The 23,825-nt window shown below is 43.8% G+C and overlaps 1 protein-coding gene across 5 annotated transcripts in view; it reads right to left on the bottom strand.

The window, feature by feature from the left end:
• The window catches only part of ABHD6 (abhydrolase domain containing 6), a 55,463-nt gene that overhangs the window by 25,993 nt on the left and 5,645 nt on the right, over positions 1 to 23,825 (bottom strand). For 3 of the 5 annotated variants that reach the window (XM_023200799.3, XM_023200815.2, XM_023200808.2), the window contains exons 2-3: positions 17,651 to 17,715; positions 10,601 to 10,744 (exon numbers count right to left, since the gene is read on the bottom strand). In XM_023200799.3, coding sequence (XP_023056567.1) covers positions 10,601 to 10,719 — 119 coding nt within the window. In that variant the 5' untranslated portion in view covers positions 10,720 to 10,744; positions 17,651 to 17,715. Of the gene's footprint in view, positions 1 to 10,600; positions 10,745 to 17,650; positions 17,716 to 21,328; positions 21,651 to 23,825 lie in introns of those variants that run through there. The other 2 variants (XM_023200821.2, XM_023200805.2) reach the window with 2 other exon arrangements.

Consider the following 23,825-nt stretch of genomic DNA (forward strand, 5'->3'; position numbering starts at 1 on the left):
GCAATCTCAGCTCACTGCAACCTCCACCTCCCGGGTTCAAGCAATTCTTGTGCCTCAGTCTGCTGAGTATCTAGGGTTACAGGCACACACCACCATGCCTGCCTAATTTTTGTATTTTTAGTAGAGACAGGGTTTCGCCATGTTGGCCAGGCCAGTCTCAAACTCCTGGCCTCAAGTGATCTGCCCGCCTTGGCCTCCCAAAGTGCTGGGGTTACAGGCGTCCAGCTGGTTAAACCGCACCTGGTTGGTTTCTTTTGAAACCTTTTTAATGACTGCATTGCCACTCAAAACGTAAAAAACATAATAGCATTGGCTAGCTTAAAAGCTCTTCTTACAACAAGACAAGCCTATTTCAAAATTCTACATTATAACATGACTTTGTTCATCCATTCACATCCCTTCTCATTCACTTATTGACTTTGAACGTCCCCTCCAAAACTCATGTTTAAATTTAATTGCCATTGTGAGGTAAGACTGTTAAGAGGTAATTAGGCCCTGACAGTTTTGCCTTCATAAATAGATTAATGCCATTATTGAGGGAGTAGTTTCCTGGTAAAAGTGAGTCTGGCCCCCTCTTGCCTGTGGCTCACTCTTATAGTCTCTTGTCCTTCTACCTTCCACCATGGGGTGACACAGCAGGAAGGCCCTTGCCAGATATTGGTGCCATTCTCTTGGGCTTCCCAACCTCCAGAACCATAAGCCAAACAAATTTCTTTTCTTTATAAATTACCTAGTCTGGCATTCTGCTGTAGCAACACAAAATGGAATAAGACACTAACTATATAATCTTATGAGGAAATACTGCATTCCACTAAGAATATGGCAAAGATTAAATGATGAGGTAATCCATGTACAAAGTTTTGTTCAATGCCCAGCACATGGTAAGTATTCAGTACATGATAGTTATTAATATTATGTAAAGATGATTTTGTCCTTCCAAATACATCATTTGCCAAAAATTAAAAGGAAAAATTAGGGGAAATATTTGCAATGAATATGACAGCTACAGATTGATATCCTTAATAAATAAAAAGCTTACAAATTGATCTCAACCATGCTAAAATCCTAATTCAACACTAGGCAAAATAAATGAAAAGGTACCTTAGAGTAGAAAAGATATTAATGACTAACAAACATAAAAAACATGTTCAAGTTCACTAGTAATTAAAAATATGAATAGTGCACCAACATGGATGGAACTGGAGATCATTATGTTAAGTGAAGTAAGCCAGGCACAGAATGACAAACACACATGTTCTCACTTATTTATGGGATCTAAAAATCAAAACAACGGAACTCATGGGCATAGAAGTAGAAGGATGGTTACCAGAGGCTGAGATGAGTAGTTGGGGGTAAGGGGGATGGTTAATGGGTACAAAAAAAAAAAAATAGAAAGAAAGAATAAGACCTATTGATAGCACAATACGGTGACTATAGTCAATAATAACTTATTTGTATATTTTTAAATAACTTAAAGAGTGTAACCGGATTGTTTGTAACTCAAAGGATAAACGCTTGAGGGGATGGATACCCCATTCTCCATGATGTCCTTATTTCACATGGCATACCTGTATCAAAACATCTGGTGTACCCCATATATACATACTATGTATCCCCCCAATTTTTTAAATAAAAAATTAATAAAGAAAAAAATGAATACCCTTTATGAGCTTCTAAATTAGAAAAGTGGTAGGTTTTTTTTATTGAGATGGGGTCTTACTCTGTCACCCAGGCTGGAGTGCAGTGACACAATCACGGTTCACTGCAGCCCTGTCTTGTGTCCAAGTGATCCTCCCACTTTGGTCTCCTGAATAGCTGAAATTACAGGTGCATATACCATGCCTGGATAATTTTTTAATTTTTAAATTTTTTTTGGTAGAGACTGGGTCTCCCTGTGTTGCCTGGGCTGGTCTTGAACTCAAGTGATCTTGCCACTGAGCCACTGCAGCTGGCGTGTGTGCGTGTGTGTGCGTGCCTGTGCACACACATGCATTTATATAACCAGTTACACAGTTCAGCCTTTCTAGAAAGCAATCTGGCATAAAATATCAAAAATCTTTGAAACCTCATGCCCCTTGTTGACCCAGTAATTATAGTTCCAAGAATAATCTGTCTCAAGGAAGTAAGTAGCAACCTTGAAAAAGAATATTTTTAAAGATGTTCCAGCCATGTTATGTGTTGTTTAAATTACAAAAAAATCAGTACTGGCCGGGTGCAGTGGCTCAAGCCTGTAATCCCAGCACTTTGGGAGGCCGAGACGGGCGGATCACGAGGTCAGCAGATCGAGACCATCCTGGCTAACCTGGTGAAACCCCGTCTCTACTAAAAAATACAAAAAACTAGCCGGGCGAGGTGGCGGGCGCCTGTAGTCCCAGCTACTCGGGAGGCTGAGGCTGGAGAATGGCGTGAACCCGGGAGGCGGAGCTTGCAGTGAGCCGAGATCTGGCCACTGCACTCCAGCCTGGGCGACAATGCCAGACTCCGTCTCAAAAAAAAGAAAAAAAATTAGTACTAACCTTAGTGTCCATGAATAGGAAATATATTAAACTACCATATAGCTAGGTGATGTTATACTCTGCTATTATTTAAAATGGAGTTTTCAAAGAATATTCAATAACACAGAAAAATATTTATGACATGATGTGAAGTGAAAAAACAGGATGCAACTTTATTTTTAATACTGTTGATTCCAATTCTGTTAAAAAAAAAACTATTAAGTATACACAGATGAAGTGGTGGGGGAGAGAGGTGGGAAGAACAAAAGAACCATTGAAGAAAATTATTCCAGGGGTTATGGGTAATTTACATTTTCTCTGTGTTACTTTTTGATTTTTAAATTATTTTTTTTTTTTTATTTTTGGTACTGGGAGCGGGGCTTGAATGGGTTACGTTTTTATAATCATCAAATTCTCTATAACTCTCATACAAAGCACAGTGTGAGATCACGGAAGAGCTGAAAGGACCTGGTGGAAAAGGTGAAACTTCAGCAGACTACTGGATACTCAACATACATCAGCTGGGAGCTGGAGAAGGTGTGCCAGGAGGTAGAGATGGCAGAGGAAAGGGCCTGGGGGAGAGTGAAGTATGACTTGAACCAGAGTGAAGAGACAAAGGGTTGGAAGGCAGCCAGACTGCCAGACTCAGGAATTGAGGGCTTCTTCATTACCAGATGGAGCTCTTTGGTACTACTTGATATTTTTCATTTAATTGGTACATCCACTGGACAAGTTTACCTAGGCTCCACAAACAAGGAGTTAGAAAACTAATATTTTTTCTTTTCTTTTTTTTTTTTTTTTTGAGACAGAGTTTCACTCTTGTTGCCCAGGTTGGAGTGCAGTGGCGCAATCTTAGCTAACTGCAACCTCCGCCTCCCGAGTTCACGTGATTCTCCTGCTTCAGCCTCCTGAATAGCTGGGATTGCAGGCATGCACCACCAGGCCCGGCTCATTTATTTTTTATTTATTTATTTATTTTTTTGAGACGGAGTCTCGCTCTGTCGCCCAGGTTGGAGGGCAGTGACCAGATCTCAGCTCACTGCAAGCTCCGCCTCCCGGGTTTACGCCATTCTCCTGCCTCAGCCTCCTGAGTAGCTGGGACTGCAGGCGCCCGCCATCTTGCCCGGCTAGTTTTTTGTATTTTTTAATAGAGACGGGGTTTCACCGTGTTAGCCAGGATGGTCTCGATCTCCTGACCTCGTGATCCACCCGTCTCGGCCTCCCAAAGTGCTGGGATTACAGGCTTGAGCCACCGCGCCCGGCCTATTTTTTATTTTTTAGACGGAGCCTCACTCTGTCGCCCAGACTGGAATGCAGTGGCACTATCTTGGCTCACTGCAACCTCCACCTTCTGTGTTCAAGTGATTCTCCCACTTCAGCTTCCCAAGTAGCTGGGACTACAGGCGTGTGCCACCATGCCTGGCTAATTTTTGTATTTGTAGTAGAGACGGGGTTTCACCATGTTGGCCAGGCTGGTCTCGAACTCGGGACCTTGTGATCTGCCCACCTCGGCCTTCCAAAGTGCTGGGATTATAGGAGTGGGCCTCTGTGCCCGGCCTCTAATATTCGTTTTTTTTTTTTTTTAGTAGAGACAGGGCTTCTCTAGAAACCCTTTTAGTAGAGACATGTTGGCTAGGCTGGTCTCGAACTCCTGACCTCAGATGGTCTGCCTCAGCCTCCCAAAGTGCTGGTATCACAGGCATGAGTCACCATGCCCAGCCCAGAGAACTAATATTTTCAAATGATCCCCTCAATGAAAGAGTAGGAAGATGACTCCAAGATACCAGGCCAGCTGAAAAGTTCTGAAAGACCCATAGCCCAGATGGAAAAAAACAACTTCTTTGGTTTAATGATAATAGATAATAGAGAATAGATTACCTCTAATTCACAAAAGCAGAACCTTACAGAACAGAAACAAAGAGAAGAATTAAGGTGGGATGAATGAATGTCTCAGGAGAAAGATCTTTTACAATCTCAATACACGAACCAAACTGCTCCTGTTTCAGGGACAGAAGTCATTGAAGGCTCTATTGATCTAAATAGAAAAGCTCCAAAGAGGACCTCCCCAGGATTCCTCTTTAATACAGTCTCCTGGAGTCCAGAGTCCTCATCCTATAAGTCTCTCTCTAGTTAACAGGAACCTCTGAAGAAAAGAACTTACAGATTTTTTTATACTGTGGTAAAATAGACATAACATAAACATTTAGCATTTTAACAAGTGTACAATCAATGGCATTACACAACATTGCTAAACTACCATCACTGTCCATTTCTAGAACTTTTCGTCATCCCAAATAGAAACTCTGTACCCATCAAACATTAACTCCTTATTTCCCCCAGTCCCCTAGCAACCTCTATTCTACTTTCTCTATGAGTTTGTCTATTTTGGGTAAAAGTGGAATCATACAAAATTTGTTCTTTTGTGTCTGGTTAGTTTCACTTAGCACAGCTGTTCTCAAGGTTCATCCATGTTGTATTAATAGCATGCATCAGATTGTCATTCCCTTTTAAGGCTGAATAATATTCTATTGTGTATATGCCACGTTTTGTTTATCCATTTGTCTGTTGGACATTTAGGTTATTTCTATCTTTTGGCTATTGTAAAGAATGCTGCTATGGACATTGGTGCACACATTGAGACCCTGCTTGCAATTCTTTGGAATTCACACTCATAAGTGGAATTGCTGGATGATATGTTAAATGTATAACTTTCTGGGGAGCCAACAAATTTGTGCATAGTCACTATACTATTTTACATTCCCAACAGCATTGCATAGGGGGCTCCAATCTCTCCACATCCTCACCAATGCTTATTTTTCATTTTTTAAAGTTATGTATATCTTGCCACAACAAAAAGAAAGAAATCAGGCCAGGCATGGTGGCTCACAACTGTAATCCTAGCACGTTGGGAGGCTGAGGCGGATGGATCGCTTGAGCCCAGGAGTTCGAGCCTGTCTCTATAAAAATCTGCAAAAATTAGCTGGCAAGGTGGCATGCACCTGTAGCCCCTGTTACTCTGGAAGCTGAGGTGGGAGGATCACTTGAGCCTGGGAGGCAGAGGTTGCAGTGAGCAGCCTAGGTTGCTCTCAAACTCCTGGGCTTAAGCAATTGGCCACCTCTGCCTCCCAAAGTGCTGAAATTACAGGCATAAGCTGCAGCACCCAGCTCCAAATTCACTTATTAATTCCAACAAATTATTTATAGATTTTTTTTGACTTTCAGTGTACACAATTGTGTCATCTGCAAACAATGTCAGCTTTATTTCTTCTTTTCCAATTCTTATCCCCTTTTCTTTCTTTTCTTTTTCTTTTTTTTTGAGGCGGAGTCTCACTCTGTCACCCAGGCTGGAGTGCAGTGGCACGATCTTGGCTCACTGCAAGCTCCGCCTCCCGGGTTCATGCCATTCTCCTGCCTCAGCCTCCCGAGTAGCTGGGACTACAAGTGCCTGCCACCATGCCCAGCTAATTTTGTTTTGTATTTTTTAGTAGAGACGGTATTTCACAGTGTTAGCCAGGATGGCCTCGATCTCCTGACCTCGTGATCCGCCCGTCTCGGCCTCCCAAAGTGCTGGGATTACAGGCGTGAGCCACCGCGCCTGGCCCCCTTTTCTTTCTTATATTTATATAAGTGAACTGTTCACTATGATTTCTTACCTTGATTTCACAACTGAGTTTCTTTGGGAAAACAAAAATCTTAGAAAATCTGTCTTTTTCACCTTGTGAACAGTCCTGATATTTTCATTACACAATGAAAATCAGATCTGATGTCATCCGCAGTGGCTACAGCGTCCCCGGCTGTGGCTCTCTGTTGACTCATGTTGAAGCATTTCGTACCTCCTGCAGGAGCAGCCATAGTCCACAGTGCTGTGGAAGTGTGCTGGCCATGCTCCAAGGACACTTAGACCCAGAGAGAGCTGCTCTGAAGACTTGCTCTGGCTTACTGGGGACACCTGTTCTTGTTCCCAGAGGAGCTGAGACGATCCCAGAGGGAACTCCAGGAGCTTGCATGATGTGATGACTTCACCAAACCCTTATGATCATATGGCAGGACAGCAGGGAATGGGGAGTGGGTGCCAAGCTATCTCTACTGCCTGCTGATCCTGTTTGTGTAGCAATCCTGAAAATTAACCTGACCTACCTAGGTCTGTGAGGTGAACCCACTGGTGGTCATTACTGGCAGCCGAGCCAATGAAGGCCTTTGGAGGAGTCGCTGTGGTTAAGGGATATAAGTGACTCATGGTGAAGCTGCTCATTCTATGACAACCACCGTGTAAATGTCACTTGCGGTGAGGCTATTTGGAGGAAACACTCTGTGCATTTCAGTGATGCGGAGGAAGTGCCTCACAGCATTGCTGACAGCTCTCTGCAATGGCATCATGGGTTTTATTACTAAAACCATAATCCTCCATGTCACAATGCCACCTGGCATGATCTGAAAGGTTTTCTAGGATTTTCATCTTCCCCAACCAGCTGGGTTTTCTTCTTGGCCTGTGTGCCTGAGTTCACAAAATAAAGAGCATTGTGTTTGTCTTTCAGCCACAGCTCTGAGCTGGGTGACAGGCCTGGGCAGGCTTTAAGACCCCATGCATCCATACTGCCAATTAAAGAGGCTCTGAATGCTCTGCACTGTGGGGCCTCTCTGGTTTTTTTGTGGTATTATTTGTTAATAAAAGTAAATTATTTGCTATGCAGCATCATTCATAATAGCCAAAAGGTGGAAACAACCCAAGTGTCCATCAACAGATGAATGGATACACAAACTGTGTATGTACACACAATGGAATATTCTTCAACCACAACAGAAAGTGAAGGAGTGATGCATGCTACAACATGGAGGAACCTTGAAAACATTATGCTAAGTGAGAGAAACCAGACACAAAGGTCACACATTATATAACCCCATTTATGTGAAATGTCCGTAATGGGCACATCTAAAAAGACAGGAAGTAGATAAGTGGTTGCCAGAAGATGAAGTGAGGGAGAAACTGGGAGTGACAGCTACTAAGTATGGGGACTCCTTTGGGGAGGTGGAAATATTTGAAATTAGATAGTGGTAATGGTTATACAACACTCTGAATACATTAAAGCTACTGAATTGTACACTTTATTTATTTATTTATATTTCATTTATTTATTTATTTAGACAAAGTCTTACTCTGTCACCCAGGCTGGAATGCAGTGGCACGATCTCAGCTCAATGCAACCCCTGCTTCCTGGGTTCAAACAATTCTTCTGCCTCAGCCTCCCAGGTAGCTGGAATTACAGGCACGCACCACCATGCCTGGCTAACTTTTTGTGTTTTTAGTAGAGACAGGCTTCACCATGTTGGCTAGCTGGTCTTGAACTCCTGGCCTCAAGTGATCCACCCGCCTCAGCCTCCCAAAGTGTTGGGATTATAGGTGTGAGCCACCGTGCCCAGCCTTGAATTGTACACTTTAAAATGGTGACTTTTATGTTACGTCAATTTTAACTTAATTAAAAAAGCAAATTATTTGCTATCAACTTATTTTTCTCATTACAAATGAAACATCAAAATTACCCTGACACCCTGACTCTGAAAGCCTTCTCCTCGACAGCCCAGGGAACTGTTGGGGGACTATGCAGCATTGAGGCTGGTTTCCACACGAGGTGGGTGGAATAACCTTTATATAATCACACCTCTGTATGTGGCCATATCCATGGTTACAAGCCACATCAGTGAATTGCGTTCTCTGCTTCAATTTCATGTGGTTAATAAAAACAGCATTTTGTGTGTGGCAGTCCATGATGCCTCGACAAGGCCATGAGAAGGGGCACGCAACTCTGGCTTCTCCATGTCAGGGGTCATCCAGGAGCCTTAGCCCACAAAGCACAGAACTCCTGCTACCAGCACTGCAAGGGCAACGGCATTTCAGCTTCAGAGTGAGTCTCACTTTCTCAATGCAGAAGGTGGGTCCTGGGTGACTCGGGGGAGGGTCACAACTCCCCACTCCCACTCCCAGAGAGCAAGAGTGAAAGATGAAAAGCTCCATTCCATTCAATTAGTTTCCTTTCAAGGATCAGAGCCTGGCTGGCAGGCAGAAAATTCCACACTCAAGTGAAACAAAAGGGAGCCAGAAAGGAGGGCAGATAAAGGGTATAACACTCTCCCTGCACTCTTCTACATACAGAAGTCAGTTCCGACTTCCCGAAGTCCCAGTTAGATCTCAATGGGCTTACCTAGAGCATAGAGAGGAACCAGGTCTATTTCGGTGTTCCCTTCACCAGGGGATGTACACCATGGGGGTGGGAAGGGCAATTTCATTTGATAATTGGACAGTGGCATGAAAAGGCAGTGAAGCACATCATGAGAAAATCACTTTCTTTTTGACTGTTAAACTTCTGATTCCAACAAGGAGAAAGGCTCAGCTCAGGGCTGCTACATCTTTCATGCTGCTCATGCTTTGTAACAAAGTAAAAGGAGACACAATTTAATAAGACTGTTTAATGTCACTGTGTTTATTTTTACATATATATATATATATATTATTTTTTGAGATGGAGTTCTGCTCTTGTTGCCGAGGCTGGAGTGCAATGGCGCAATCTCAGCTAACTGCAACCTCTGCCTCAGAGGAGAATCGTTCAAGCGATTCTCCTGCCTCAGTCTCCCGAATAGCTGGGATTACAGGCATGCACCACGATGCCTGGCTAATTTTGTATTTTTAGTAAAGACAGGGTTTCTCCATGTTGGTCAGGCTGGTCTCAAACTCCCGACCTCAGGTGATCTGCCTGCCTCAGCCTCCCAAAATGCTGGGATTACAGGCATGAGCCACCCGCCAGGCACTTTTTGATATTAATTTACTATTTATGACAAGCTTTCCACTTAAGGGAGCGATATTCATATCACTTTTTAAATACTTGATTTAATGATTTTTTTTTTTTTAAAGATGGCTCACTCTAAAGAAAATACAAAATAAAAGGACAGGTGGTATCCAGACAGGACAAGAATAATAGTGGTACAAGAATGACATATTTTGGAAATTTATTTTTCTTTCTGTCACTTATTTACTAATGAACACTTCTAGAACAACTCTAAAAGTATTCTGTCCTACACATGCCATCTCAATGGTTCTGGTCTTTCTTGTTCATCTTTCAGTAACATCGCTGCACCTGTCAGGACATCACAGAGTCAGAATCCAATGATCAAGGCCAGGCGTGGTGGCTCACACTTGTAATCCCAGCACTTCGGGAGGATGAGGTGGGAGGATCACTTGAGGTCAGGAGTTCGAGACCAGCTTGGCCAACATGGTGAAAGCCTGTCTCTACTAAAAATACAAAAATTAGCCAGGCATGGTGACATGCGCCTGTACTCCCAGCTACTTGGGAGGCTGACACAGGAGAATCGCTTCAGCCTGGGAAGCAGAGGTTGCAATGAGCCAAGATCACACCACTGCACTCTAGCCTAGGTGACAGAGGGAGACTCTGTCTCAAAAACAGAACAAAACAAAAAACCAAAAAAACAAAAAACAACCGATGATCAAGAAGATATCAAAGGAGTTCCCATAAAAATGTACAATACTTGCTTGAAGACAGAATCACTGACTTTGGGAATGTGGGTAGAGAAAGATGCTATCAGAAACTTGAAAGGGCCAGGCATGATGGCTCATGCCTGTAATTCCAGCACTTTGAGAGGGCGAGATGGGTGGATCATTTGAGGCCAGGAGTTTGAGACTAGCCTGGCCAATGTGGTGAAACCCCACCTGTACTAAAAATACAAAAAAAATTAGCTGGGCTTGGTGGCACACACCTGTAAAATCCCAGCTACTCGGAGGCTGAAGCAGGAAAATTGATTGAACCCAGGAGGTGGAGGTTGCAGTGAGCTGAGATCGTCCCACTGCACTCCAGCCTGGGCAACAGAGCACAACTCTGTCTCCAAAAAATAAACAAATAAGCCAACAAACCTGAAAGAACGGATCTGGTAATATTCTTCAAGAGCACTCCCAAAATTCCAAACAGGATGAGTACCTTTCAACTTTTCTCTATGTCTATTTCCTGATAAAATGTAGGACAACCACCACACAAAGGACAAGCAGAGAAGTTGTCAATATTACGATACTCTTGAAAATGTCAATGATGAAACTGGCTTACCAATAGTAGATTCTTATCAGCGCTGAAGGCCACAGAAGAAATGAAGCCACGAATGCCAGGATTGGGATGGCCAGTGTCCCGCCCGCAATCACAAACATGTTAACCACATCAAGATCCATCCTGCTCTTTCAGACTGGCTGACTCCTGCAGGGGCCAAAGAAAATGACGATATTAAAACTCTGTATCAAGGGAAAAGAGGCAAAGAAGCAAAGGGGACAAGAAAAGTGAAGTTCCCAGAATGAGGGTAAAGAACAGGAGGAAACCAAAGCAGGCAAGTGCTTTAAAAAAAAAAACAAATAGGCCGGGCGCGGTGGCTCAAGCCTGTAATCCCAGCACTTTGGGAGGCCGAGACGGGCGAATCACAAGGTCAGGAGATCGAGACCATCCTGGCTAACACGGTGAAACCCCGTCTCTACTAAAGAATGCAAAAAACTAGCCGGGCGAGGTGGCGGGCGCCTGTAGTCCCAGCTACTCTGGAGGCTGAGGCAGGAGAATGGCGTAAACCCGGGAGGCGGAGCTTGCAGTGAGCTGAGATCCGGCCATTGCACTCCAGCCCGGGAGACAGAGCAAGACTCCGTCTCAAAAAAAAAAAAAAAACAAATAGATGTGACAACTAAAAGTAACAAGGAATTTTTCAGAGGAGCCTGGATTTGTTGTAAAAAACGCTAGAAAGGACATTGTTGGGACAAATGTGGAGATCTGCCTAAGGGCTGGGTATTAGACAACGTCATTGTATCAGTGATACAATTCTTGAGTATGATGATGAAATTGTGGTTATGTATGTACATAGGAGAATATCTTCCCTCTTAGGAGCTGTCTGCTGAAGTTGTAAGGGGTGAAGTATGATGGTCTTTGCTACTCACTTTTAAAGGTTCAGGAGAGAAAAAGTGTGTGTGTGTGTGTGTCTGTGTGTGTGTTGGTGTGTGTGTTGGTGGGAGGAAAAGAGAGAAATAAAGCAAATGTGGTAAAATGCTAACCACTGGGGAATCCAGGTGAAGGTTACATAATATTATCCTTTCAATCTTTCTTTAGGCTTGCAGTATTTAAAAATAAAAAAGAAGCTGGGCGCAGTGGCTCACACCTGTAATCCCAGCACTTTGGGAGGCGGAGCTGGGCAGATCACCTGAGGTCAAGAGTTTGAGACTAGCCTGGCCAACATGGTGAAACCCCATCTCTACTAAAAATACAAAAACTAGCCAAGTGTGTGGCAGGCGCCTGTAATCCCAGCTACTCGGGAGGCTGAGGCAGGAGAATCAGGAGAATCGCTTGAACCCAGGAGGCGGAGGTTGCAGTGAACCAAGATTGTGCCGTTACACTCCAGTCTGGGCAACAAGAGTAAGACTCCATCTCAAAACAAAACAAAACAAAAACAAAAATAAAAAATGAGGACAGGTTGGGCGTGGTAGCTCATGCCTGTGATCCAGCACTTTGGATCCTCAAGGAGGATCACTTGAGCCCAGGAGTTTGAAGCTGTAATAAGCAATGAATGCACCACTGCACTCCAGCCTAGGCAATGGAGTGAGAACCTTTAAAAAAAAAAAAAGACAAACTTTTAAAGAAATCAATGAACAAATATACATGTACACATGGACACAAGAAACCAGTAACTGTGATTGCAGCTAAGGTGGGGAATTAGATAGCTAAGTGTCAGGAATAGACAGGAGACTTATTTTTCACTTTTTAAAACTTTTAAGTTGTTTCGTAAATATATAACCAATTCTAAAAATAAATACCTAATACAAAGTTAAGGGGGAATAAGCCAAAAGGTAGTTTTCAGTGTACTTTCTGATGTCTTCCTAAAGACTTACACATCTGAAGGCTAGAATGTGGGATGCATAAGAGTAAGGACTGGGTGTCCCCAGCACCAAGACGAGGATCTGACACATTATCGGGGTATTAGAATTCCAGCTGTATCAGAGGCCCTGCCCTGTCCTGTCTTATGAGCTTACAATACAGTTCATTCTAGCATGGAATGAAAAATACTTCAGGCTGGGTTCCGTGGCTCATGCCTGTACTCTCAACACTTTGGGAGGCAGAGGTGGAAGGATAGCTTGAGGCCAGGCATTCAAGACCAGCCTGGTCAACATGGCAAGACCTCATATCTATTTACATATATATGTATGTGTGTGTGTGTGTGTGTGTGTGTATACACATATATGTATATACACACATATATATCATAAAGTATATAAATATATATTTCAAGTCCCATCATTCTCCCCAATACAACACCTGGAAGGACCTGTAAGCCAGGTGTGACCCTCTGCCTTGATTCCCAGCCATCTGTGCTAAGTGTGCAGGATTCACCAAACATAATACAGATTTCTTTAAGAAAAAGCATTAACATCTAGCAAATCATGACTTTTCTTACATTTCCTGGGAAATGAAGCAATCTCTCCCATATGCCTCTATCGACTGATACTTAATTCAATTTGGTAACAAGTTCAATGCAGCACAGTATAACCTCCCAAACCACTGAGCACAAGGGTCAGCATGCTTTTTCTGTAAAGCGCCAGACAGTGACGATTTTAGCACTGTGGGACACAGAGTCTCTATCACAGCTACTCAATCTGCCACTGGATGAGAAAGCAGCCATTGAAGATATGTAACAAATGAGTATGACTGTGTTCCAATAAAACTTCACAGAAACTTCCAATAAAACTACAGAATAGACTGTAGGCCAAATTTGACCTGTAGGCTCTAATTTGCCAACCCTTGATAGAGCACATCAACCCTGTCACATAGGAAAGGCAGTTGTTTCATCCTGTTTTATAGGCTGAGGAAGTTGAGGCTCTGAGAGGCTAACTTGCCCAAGGTCACCCAGCTAGTAGTCATGATTACGAAACAGGTTTCCAACTCCAGTCCACTACCTTTGCACCAAGCTCCACTTTGTCTATTTTTTTTTTCACAAATGGCCTGTCCTCAGTCTGTGTAACCTCTTTGCTGTTAGGTGTCTACATTCATCACCCCTAATTTCTCCATGAAGATATGAGCTCTCCATCTTCAAGAGGTTTCACCTAGCAAGCACCTCACAGCCTGGAGAAGGAGACAGATGCACCCATAGGTGGGTTAGATGGTTCTTTTCATTCCATACACATACTCTACTTGAGTACAGTCCTGAGTCTACAGTGATGAAAGCTGCCACCTCCCCAGGGCATAAGCACTGGCTTTGTCCCTGATGCAACTGCCCTCTCAGTTTCTTAGTCACTGTAAATAATTTTCCCAGCACACTTAAATCATTGGCCTGCTTTTCCTTCTGGAACCAGAGGTCCTTGAGGGTAGGGACAATCATGTATGTTCTTTCTCAGTGTCAAGTATGGCACAGGACACAAATAAGGTACAAAAGAATCGATGAAAAGCAAATTTACAAAATGGGTTCCATCTGTTTCATTTCTTTCAGGAACAACCATTCCCAATGATTCTGTAAGAGACCTGACATCTTTCCTCTTTTAGTAATTACAAAAATCCCTGAAGGAGTCACCTATTTAACACTGGCTACAATTTACCCTGCTAGAAGGCATCACCATCAAGGAGTAAGCGAGTTAATCACAGACTGAAGGGAATCTGTACAGGTCTGCTGGAACATCGTGGGCTGTGAATGAGTTGACAAAGATGGGAACCATCAGCTTTGAGAAGACTTTTCCACATCATACAAAGTCCTTAAAAACTGCTGGGAGCCACTGTGAATTCAGATTACTGAGCAGCAGGGAGTCCTTTGGACTAGGAATTAGAACAATTTATGCCCAAAGCCATATATATCATAGACTCTGACACTGGAGATGATAGCCTTGAAATGAAGGCATATCATCAAAAAAACCCCTCTCTGCTCTGTCGGTGCCTGCCAAAATGCCAGTCAGTTTCAGCGAAGGCCGCATCTGGCTCCATCTTCTATTTAACAGCAGAATAAAGTCTTCCCTAAGCAGCTTTTGTAGAACATGATCAATTTAGCAAGGTTTGGACTTATTACAGAAAACCCTGCACGCTCTCCCTGACAAGGTCAAATAAATCCAGATCTTAGTTGAAGAAACCACAATTCTGAGTTTTCTGTACAGATAAAGAGTAGGCAATTTATTCCACCTCTACAACATCCTTCATTTTACAAAGGACTTGCTTCAGCTTTCCTTTAAAAAGACAGCTCCCCTGCCATGCTGGTGTTTATTTCTAGAATACTCTATGTACCCAGGGGAGAGGCTGGAGGCAGAAAAAAACTGAAGCATTATGAACCAGGAAATGCCAATGGCCAAAAATCAGAGATCAACTAAGAAGTGTGACTTGAGTTTCCCAAAGCATGGGACCCATACAACTGAGAGTTTGCAAGATGACTTTCGTGAGTAGGAGAGTACTAAGGAGTGTTTCAGGGGTACACAGCATCGGATAACAACATATATACTAGGAAAGTCATCTCTTTTCAGCTCTTTTCGGTCCTGGTTGGGTCAAAGAGAAACTCTCAGTGTGGTGGTGTTAAACAGCTCTCTAGGCTGGGGGCAGTGGCTCATGCCTATAATCCCAGCACTCTGGGAGGCTGAGGTGGGCGGATTGCTTGAGCAGAGGAGTTTGAGACTGGCCTGGGCAACATGGAGAGACCCCATCTCTATAAAAAATACAAAAATTAGCCGGGCACGGTGGCATGCGCCTGTAGTCTCAGCTACTCAGGAGGCTGAGGTGGGAGGATCACTTGAGCCTGGAGGCTGAGGTTTCAGTGAGCTGAGAATGTGCCACTGCACTCCAGCCTAGGTGACAGAGGGAGACTGTTTTTTAAAAAAAGGAGTAAATTTAAAGAAAAATGTTTAGTAGGTGATACACGAATCTAGCAAAAATCGTGATGGTTGTCCATGAACGGCAGACTCATGCGATGGATGGCACCAGGCTGGGGGCACCAGTGTGGCAGCTGGCCCTCTCCAACGTGGCTCTTCCACATGTCAGCTGGGAGACCTTGGCTTCCTCACCTATTTAATGAGAACATTCAAATACTCACGTCTGTTCTTTCTTACTTTGGTGACTTAAACATTTCTGGAATTATGCCAGGCAATTAAAGAGTAGGATCTGGCTCGCCCCCACAAGAATCTTCTTTCCTATTAGAGTTCCCAGAACCTAAAACATCACCTGGCAAAGACTTGGTGCTTGATCATGTTTATCGCCTGACTGAATACACTGAAGAAGAAAAACACTTCATTTTATCTATTTATCGTGTAAAGTGAGGCACCCCAGGGTTAAAGACACTGCGGCACAGTGTGAAGCAGGCAATGCCAGGAAGGAGATCTGGCTATGCTGACACCAGGGAAAACATACTCTCACATCCCAGGCTCAGGATCCTCTGCCACTGCCTAACACCCAAGCTGTGCATTTGGGGGCCCTTATGTCTGAACACAGTGGCAAAGATTAATTGGATGGGGGACATGTCAGTGGATCCAGATAAACATTGCATCAGGGAAATGAAGTTTAATCTGGGGTTAGGAGTAAGGCACATCTCACAGTTTTCTTTTAATGTTCTCACTGATTTGAAAACTGGGATCTTGAGTTCTGATATCTTAGTCTTCAGGGTATAAAGTAAAATCCAAGAATAAACAACATAAAACACTTCCATAGAATCTCATAGACACATCTCTCCTTGCTTCTCCTGACTTACTGATTTCTTTTTTTCTTTCTTTCTTCTTTTTTTTTTTTTGAGATGGAGTCTCGCTGTGTCAGCCAGGCTGGAATGTAGTGGTATAATCTTGGTTCACTGCCACCTCTGCCTCCTGGGTTCAAGCGCTTTTCCTGTCTCAGCCTCCTGAGTAGCTGGGATTACAGGCATCTGCCACCATGCCTAGCTAATTTTTGTCTTTTTAGTAGAGACAGGGTTTCACCATGTTGGGCTGGTCTCAAACTCCTGACCTCAAGTGATCCCCCTGCCTCAGCCTCTCAAAGTGCTGGGATTACAGGCGCAAGCTGCTGCACCTGGCCAACTTACTGATTTCTGCCAAGAGTAATTGCATCAGTCTAACCTCCTAGATGCCAATGCATATTTCATTCTCCTACTTGCTCATCACTCCTGTTAGGCAAAGGTGAAGAGGCACCAGCACTGGAGTCAACTTGTCCAAGTCTAAACAAACTGCACTGTCCGATATATGGCAATTTAAACTTAAATCGATTAAAGCCAAAGAAAATTCAGACTTCAGTTCTTCAGCCACACTAGCCACACTTCAAGTGCTCAACAGCTACATGTGGATAAGAACTACCATATTAGACAGCACAGCCTTAGGGGACTTACATCCCTAAAAACTAATCCCTAAAAACCCAATCCCAGTTGGGTTCAACATTTACTAGGAATGTAAGATAAAAAGAAAAATTGTCACCAGGTGTAGGACTTTGTATGAGTCGGACCGCAGCTCCCCTCAGTCACCACACTGGGTCCAGGTCCTCCCTTCCTCTCCCTCCTGTTTCCGTAAAGGCTATTCTTTCATGCCCCACAGTCCCACCACCATCAGCTGCCACAGGAATCTTCTCAGTTCACACCACGGATCAGGCTATGCTGGTCTCATATCCACCAAATAAAATGTGAACTCTGACCGCCCCATGTGGTCCCAGCTCAACTTCCCAGTCCTGACACCCATGTCTTTGCCTGCACTCCAAATAACCAGCTCCCAGCCCCCATGCAAGCCCCACACAGCTTCATTCTGTCTTCCTTCCTGCTGACCCCTTGGTGTGGAGCACTCCCATGTCTGGGCGCCTGATGAACTCTTCTCTGCCCTCAGGGCCGGTTCAAGTGTCCCCTTTCCAGGAAAGCATTGGGGCCCAAGAGCCCATGCCTTCCAGACTCCCTTCAAATTCAGAGCCGGGTTCCCCCGCAGAGTCTTTCAGAACTATTTGTAGGGAGTTTTTAGGGTGTGCACCAGAGCTTTGAAAACCACCAGGTGCCGAATCCCTTCCCACCAGACCTACTGATCAGAGAAATCATGCAGCACAGTTTGGCCTGCAGAGGGCTCGGAAGCGGGGCTCCCAACAGCAGTCCCAGTCTCATTAAAGGCTGCCTTTTGGGGTAAATCTATGGTGGTTAAAATCCATACTCACTCTTCAAAGAGCACAGCCTTCTTTCCCAGCTGCTCCTGGCTCTGGCAGAAGCTGAAAATGAGATTCTGGAATCACAAGAAATAAAATGACAAAGTATTAACTCATACTAGGGAATATGAATGAAGTGCTAACAGCCAGCCAAATTGCTGGCTTCAGTGAAGGTGGAGTGCTCTCTTCCTCAGCACAGGCAAAGTACAAACAGCTTGTGGCTTTATACTACAAGCCTCTTGTAGTATAAACAAGGCTTTATACTTTATAGCCTCTTGTTCAGGTCACCTACCCCAGTGAGGCAATAAGGCAAATGTGCACAAAGGGCAGGGCATCTCAGATAATGAGCCAGGACTAGGAAGGATTGACAGAGGTCAAAGAAGAAATCTGGTGACCCAGCATGGAACGATAGTTAAAGCTCTCCTCCACTGGGGTTAGGGCTTACCTAAACAGTGTGTTCAGAAAGGAATGGAAGCAAGGCAGCAACCAATGGGCAAGTGAGGATAACATTGTTACCAGAGTGTCGGCACTGGTACTGTCAGGGGAGCTGCACCGCTCCAAAACTGGGCCAGGCAGAAGCAGGGAGGCACTACAAACTGCCCAGCAGCCAGAGAATGAGAAGAGCAAAGGAAATGAAATCAGCAAAACCCCTGAATTGTTTCAGATGAATCGAAGAGTTAAATATAAAAAATAAAACCATCAAAGTTCTAGGAGGAAACATGAGAATTCTATTTTAAAAGTATCTCCATAGGAAAGGGCTTTCTAAGTAATGTCTAACATCCAGAGGTCATAACAAAAAGAGTATTAGTTGCATAAAAAACTTTTTAAATTTCCACATGGAAAGAGATACAATGAATAAGATTAAAATTTGTAAATACTTAGACAACATAGTAATTTCCTTAATGTATAAAGGGTTCCCACAAATCAAGACCAACAACAGCAAAACCTGATAGAAAAATGAGCAAATGATCTGAACAGGTAATTCACCAGGAACGAAATACAAATGACTCTTAAACATATAAAAAGATGCTCAATCTCATTTATAATAAGAGATATGCAAATTAAATCTACAGGGTGATGGTGATCTTCCTTTATTGTACTGGCAAAGAACAAGAAGTTTAATACAGACTGTGCCATTGAGGCTATGGAAAAATAGATGCTCTCATATAATGTACCAATTTGCATTCTCATCAGCAAACTCTACAGATTGCAATTTGGCAAAATTTGTGGATATGAAAAATGCACATATCCTTGACCTAATGATCATCTCTTTTTTGTCATTTGTTTTTTGAGATGGAGTTTCGCTCTTGTTGCCCAGGCTGGTGTACGGTGGCACGATCTCGGCTCACTGCAACCTCCGCGTCCCGGGTTCAAGTGATTCTCCTGCCTCAGCCTCCCGAGTAGCTGGGATTACAGGCATGTGCCACCACACCCGGCTAATTTTGTATTTTTAGTAGAATCAGGGTTTCTCTGTGTTGGTCAGGCTGGTATTCAAATGCCCGACCTCAGGTGATCTGCCTGCCTTGGCCTCCCAAAGTGCTAGGATTACAGGTGTGAGCCACCATGCCTGGCTATGAGCTTTTCTTCTAGGAATTTATCTATGTTTATCCCTGATTATGTGTGAAAATGTTTGTGTAAGAGTATTACAATAGTATTCATAATGGCAAAAGATTGGAAATAATTCACATGCTCACATATAGTGAACTTATAGTTAAGTACATGATGATATAGCTTTGCAAAGAAATACATGTAGCCATTAAATACAAATAGAAATTAAATGTAAACCATTTAAATAATGAGACAGTCCTATTTGTTCCTATGGGTAATGACCTCCAAGGTACATTAACTCAAAAAAGCATGGAACAGAAGACAGTGGTTAAGAGTAATACTTCTAATATTGAAAAACAGAGAGTGAGAGAGAAAACATATTTGTTATGCTTATGTATGTGGGAAATCCTTCTGAATGGACACAAAAGAAATTGGCCATGATTATAGTTAGCACTGGGAAACTGCAGGGCTGGGGACAGAGGTGAGAGGGAGACTTTTCACTGACACCTTCTGTCCCTTTTGAAGTGCTACTATGTGCATATTTAATGAAAAACTACAATATAGTTTTTCATTATATAGGTACTGTGGCTCACACCTGTAATCCCAGCACTTTGGGAGGCCAAGGCGGGTGGATCACTTGAGGCCAGGAATTCGAGACCAGCCTGGCCAACATGGTGAAACCCCGACTCTACTAAAAATACAAAAATTAGCCAGGTGTGGTGCTGTGTGCCTGTAGTCCCAGCAACTCAGGAGGCTGAGGCACAAGGATCGCTTGACTGGGAGGTGGAGGTTGCAATGAGCCACGACTGTGCCATTGTATTCTAGCCTGGATGACAGAACGAGACTGTCTCAAAAACAAACAAACAAACAAACAAAAAACTACAATATAAACTCCTCAAATAAAGTAGTCCATCTGTATTGTTCAATATGTTAGCCACTAGTCACATATGGCTGCTTAAAATTAAATTGAAATTAAATAAAATTTAAAATTCGGATCCTCAGCTGCACTAGCCACATGTCAAATGCTCAGTAGCCACTAGTTTGTGGTTATCATATTGGACAGCAGAAATATAGAACATTTCCCTTATCACAAAAGTTCTACTGGCCAGTCCCAGACTCTACACTAGTTCAAGAGGCCAGGCACCGTGGCGCACACTTGTAATCCCAGCAGTTTGGGAGGCTGAAGCAGGAGGATCACTTTGAGCTCAGGAGTTCGAGACAAGCCTGGGCAATGTAGCAAGACCCCATCTCTATTAAAAATACAAAAATTAGTCGGGTGTGGTGGTACATGCCTATAGTCTCAGCTAGAATCCCTTGAACCTGGGAGGCGGAGGTTGCAGTGAGCCAAGATCAGGCCACTGCACTCCAGCCTGGGTGGCACAGTAAGACTCTGTCTCAAAAAAAAAAAAAAAAAAAAAAGGCCCATTAGAGACAGCAACCAAATATTAACTGTTTCGCATTATGAGGGAAGAAATACAAATGTGAATGCTGGAAGGACGGAGGATGAAACTCCCTCCATCTCCACACACGCTACGCAGCCTAGCAGCCCACCCTATTAACATTCAATGATTGGGGGACTACTGCCTACGTGACTGTCCAAAAGTTATGCCTGCATGGCAGGAACTTTAGTCCTTAAGACTCAAAGTCCAGTAGTCTAAGATAGAAGATAGGAATTTAAATTTTTCTAATGATAAACGTTCTTATCGTTCTATCCTGGAAACACACAACCATCCATAAACCACAAATTCTTATCTCCTTTGTGGTTCTGGGAGAGGCTTGTACTGGTTAAATGGTTCACTCTCTCTTGCTTTGCACCAAAACTCTGACAACTGGTTCCTCATGGGGGTTCTCATTCAAGAACCAGTCTAGCCCACAGTCCTCCCTGCTTTGGCCACCTGGGCAGCACCGTGGGAAAGAGAAATCAGTCCAGTGAGGCTGGTCCTGTGGGTGGAGGATCAGAGAGAACCAGAAAGCAGTGCTACCTGATCCTCTAGAGAAGTGACAGGCAGAGTGGGGACAGGCAGGCAGATCAGTCCGAGGCTCAGTTGGAAGGCAGGGGGCTTGTGTATCCTGTGGTACAACTTTTAACAAATCACACTGGCCAAGAAGCAAGGCAATGAAACATGTCACACATGCACTGACCTGGCAACATCATCCTCTTTGGTCAAGATGTGGGCTGTGGTGATAGTCTGGAATAACCGCCTGCTTGAAAACATGTTTAAAACAAGACAACCCTACAGAAATACAAGCCAGTCTCCTGCTGGATAAAACAAGAGCCAAAAGCCACTTGACCCTTTACCTTCAAGGAGCCCAAAGTCTTCAGGCTCTAGTGGAGCCCACAACAGGCTTTGATCTGAACATTTCTCACTGAATTAGCATGAATACATGTACTGTCATCAGCCAGGTCACCCCTCAATGGTAAAGTGCTAGAAAGAGCATCATGTACATGACTATTTGCCACATGGCTGAAAGGAATTAAAATAGCCCTCTATTGGTGTGCTATATAGCAGAGAGCAAAAATAGAACCTCAGCACCCAAAACATTCTCTGTTGGCCAAACTTGCACTTTTAAATAAAAGGAAAAGCAGGGAGGTCAAAGATGCTTTTGCCCCTCCCTCCCCCCCCCCCCCCCCCCCTCCCTTCCTTTCGAGACAGGACCTACAGTGCCCGACCTACAGTGCAGTGGCACTATCTCAGCTCACTGAAACCTCTGCTTCCAGGGTTCAAGCAATTCTCACGCCGCCTCCTCCCCAAGAAGCTGGGACTACAGGAATGCACACCATGCCTGGCTAATTTTTGTATTTTTAGTAGAGACAGGGTTTTGCCATGTTGGCCAGGCTGGTCTCAAACTCCTGGCCTCAAATGATCCACCCGCCTCGGCCTCCCAAAGTGCTGGGATTATAGGCGTGAGCCACCGTGCCCAGCCTGGGGTTTTGCCTTTCTAAAGGAGGTGAAGTGGCCAGGTGCAGTGGCTCATGGCTGTAATCCCAGCACTTTGGGAGGCTCAGCTGGGCGGATTACCTGAGGTTAGGAGCTCAAGACCAGCCTGGCCAACATGGTGAAATCCTGTCTCTACTAAAAATACACAATTAGACAGGTGTGGGGGCGGGCACCTGTAATCTCAGCTACTCAGGAGGTTGAGGCAGGAGAATCACTTGAACCTGGGAGGCGGAGGCTGCGATGAGCTGAGATGGAGCCATTGTACTCCAGCCTGGGTGACAGAGCGAGACTCCGTCTCAAAACACAAACAAAAAAAAGGAGGTGAAGTTGGTCTACAGTACCTTCTAACTGCAGGAGCAAAGTTGATGTTAAACAAGAAAAGGAGCCCTGTTAATAAACACTGGCAGGCTTTAGCAGGACAAGACTTCCCACTCCCAGCACAAAGTCTAGCATCCAGGGTCCTTGTGAGCTGATCCACATCTTCTTTCTAGCCAGAATCTCCTCCCCGGAGACCTCAGTAGCCCAAGAAGATGAACACCAGAAAAAAGGATATATGGTAAAGCCACACTCAGAATTTCATAGCTAAGAGTAAAATACAGTTTTGTTTAGTACTTTATCCAAATAAATAAAACAAAAATCAAATCTATCTATTTTAAAAGCAACAGTAAATACTAAGCAAAATTTAGGTTATAATTTACACTTCTGTCCTTTGTTTTTTTTGTTTTTTTTTTAAATTTGGGACAGGGTCTTGCTCTGTTGCCCAGGTTAGATTGCAGTAGCGCACTGCAGCCTCGACCTCCTGGGCCCAAGTGATCCTTCCACCTCAGCCTCGTGAGTAGCTAGGACCACAGGCATGCACCACCATGCCCAGCTAATTTTTCACTTTTTGTAGAGATGGGGTCTCTCTATGTTACCCAGGCTGTTCTCGAACCTCTGGCCTCAAGAATCTTCTTGCCTTGCCCTCCCAAAGTGCTGGGATTACAGGTGCGAGCCACCATGCTCGGCCCTGTGCGAATTCTTAGAACAAAGACTTGATCTCGTGTAAACTGTTTTACAGTATAAGTTTTTCCAATTAACATTTGGTCATCACTGTGCTATCATAAGCCATTTTTGCAAAAATATCTTATGGCCTCACTGATTTCTCAAGGGCCTCTCAATTCTTTGATTTTCAAGTCTCTCCCCTAAAGGAGTGTTCATCCCTTCTCTTCATCAATTGTTGGCAGATCTCACATTACCAGATCCTATTATTGCTTTGACACATCATCCAAGCAGTTCTCCAACCTCACTGGCTTTGATTTCATGAGACATTGCCTCCCTTAAGAGTTACAATTTTATTTTCCATTGTTTGTATCATACCTGCAAAACATATGACGACCAGAGAGAGACCCAGAGTCAAAATATGGATGCTTCTGGAGCCTAACTGACCATCAGGGTTGAAAACAGGGAGAGATGATGAGGTAGGACCTAATTTTGCACATGACCAGTCCATTAATGAGTATTTTCCTGTTATGAAAACTTCTGTTTCCCAGTCAGGCACAGTGGCTCATGCCTGTAATCCCAGCACTTTGGGAGGCTAAGGCAGGTGGATCACTTGAGGTTCGAGACTAGCCTGGCCAATATGGTGAAATCCTGTCTCTAACTAAAAATACAAAAAAATTAGCCAGGCATGGTGGCACACACCTTTAGTCCCAGCTACTAAG

The sequence above is a fragment of the Piliocolobus tephrosceles genome, chromosome 2 (assembly GCF_002776525.5).
Source record: "Piliocolobus tephrosceles isolate RC106 chromosome 2, ASM277652v3, whole genome shotgun sequence".
NCBI lineage: Eukaryota > Metazoa > Chordata > Mammalia > Primates > Cercopithecidae > Piliocolobus > Piliocolobus tephrosceles.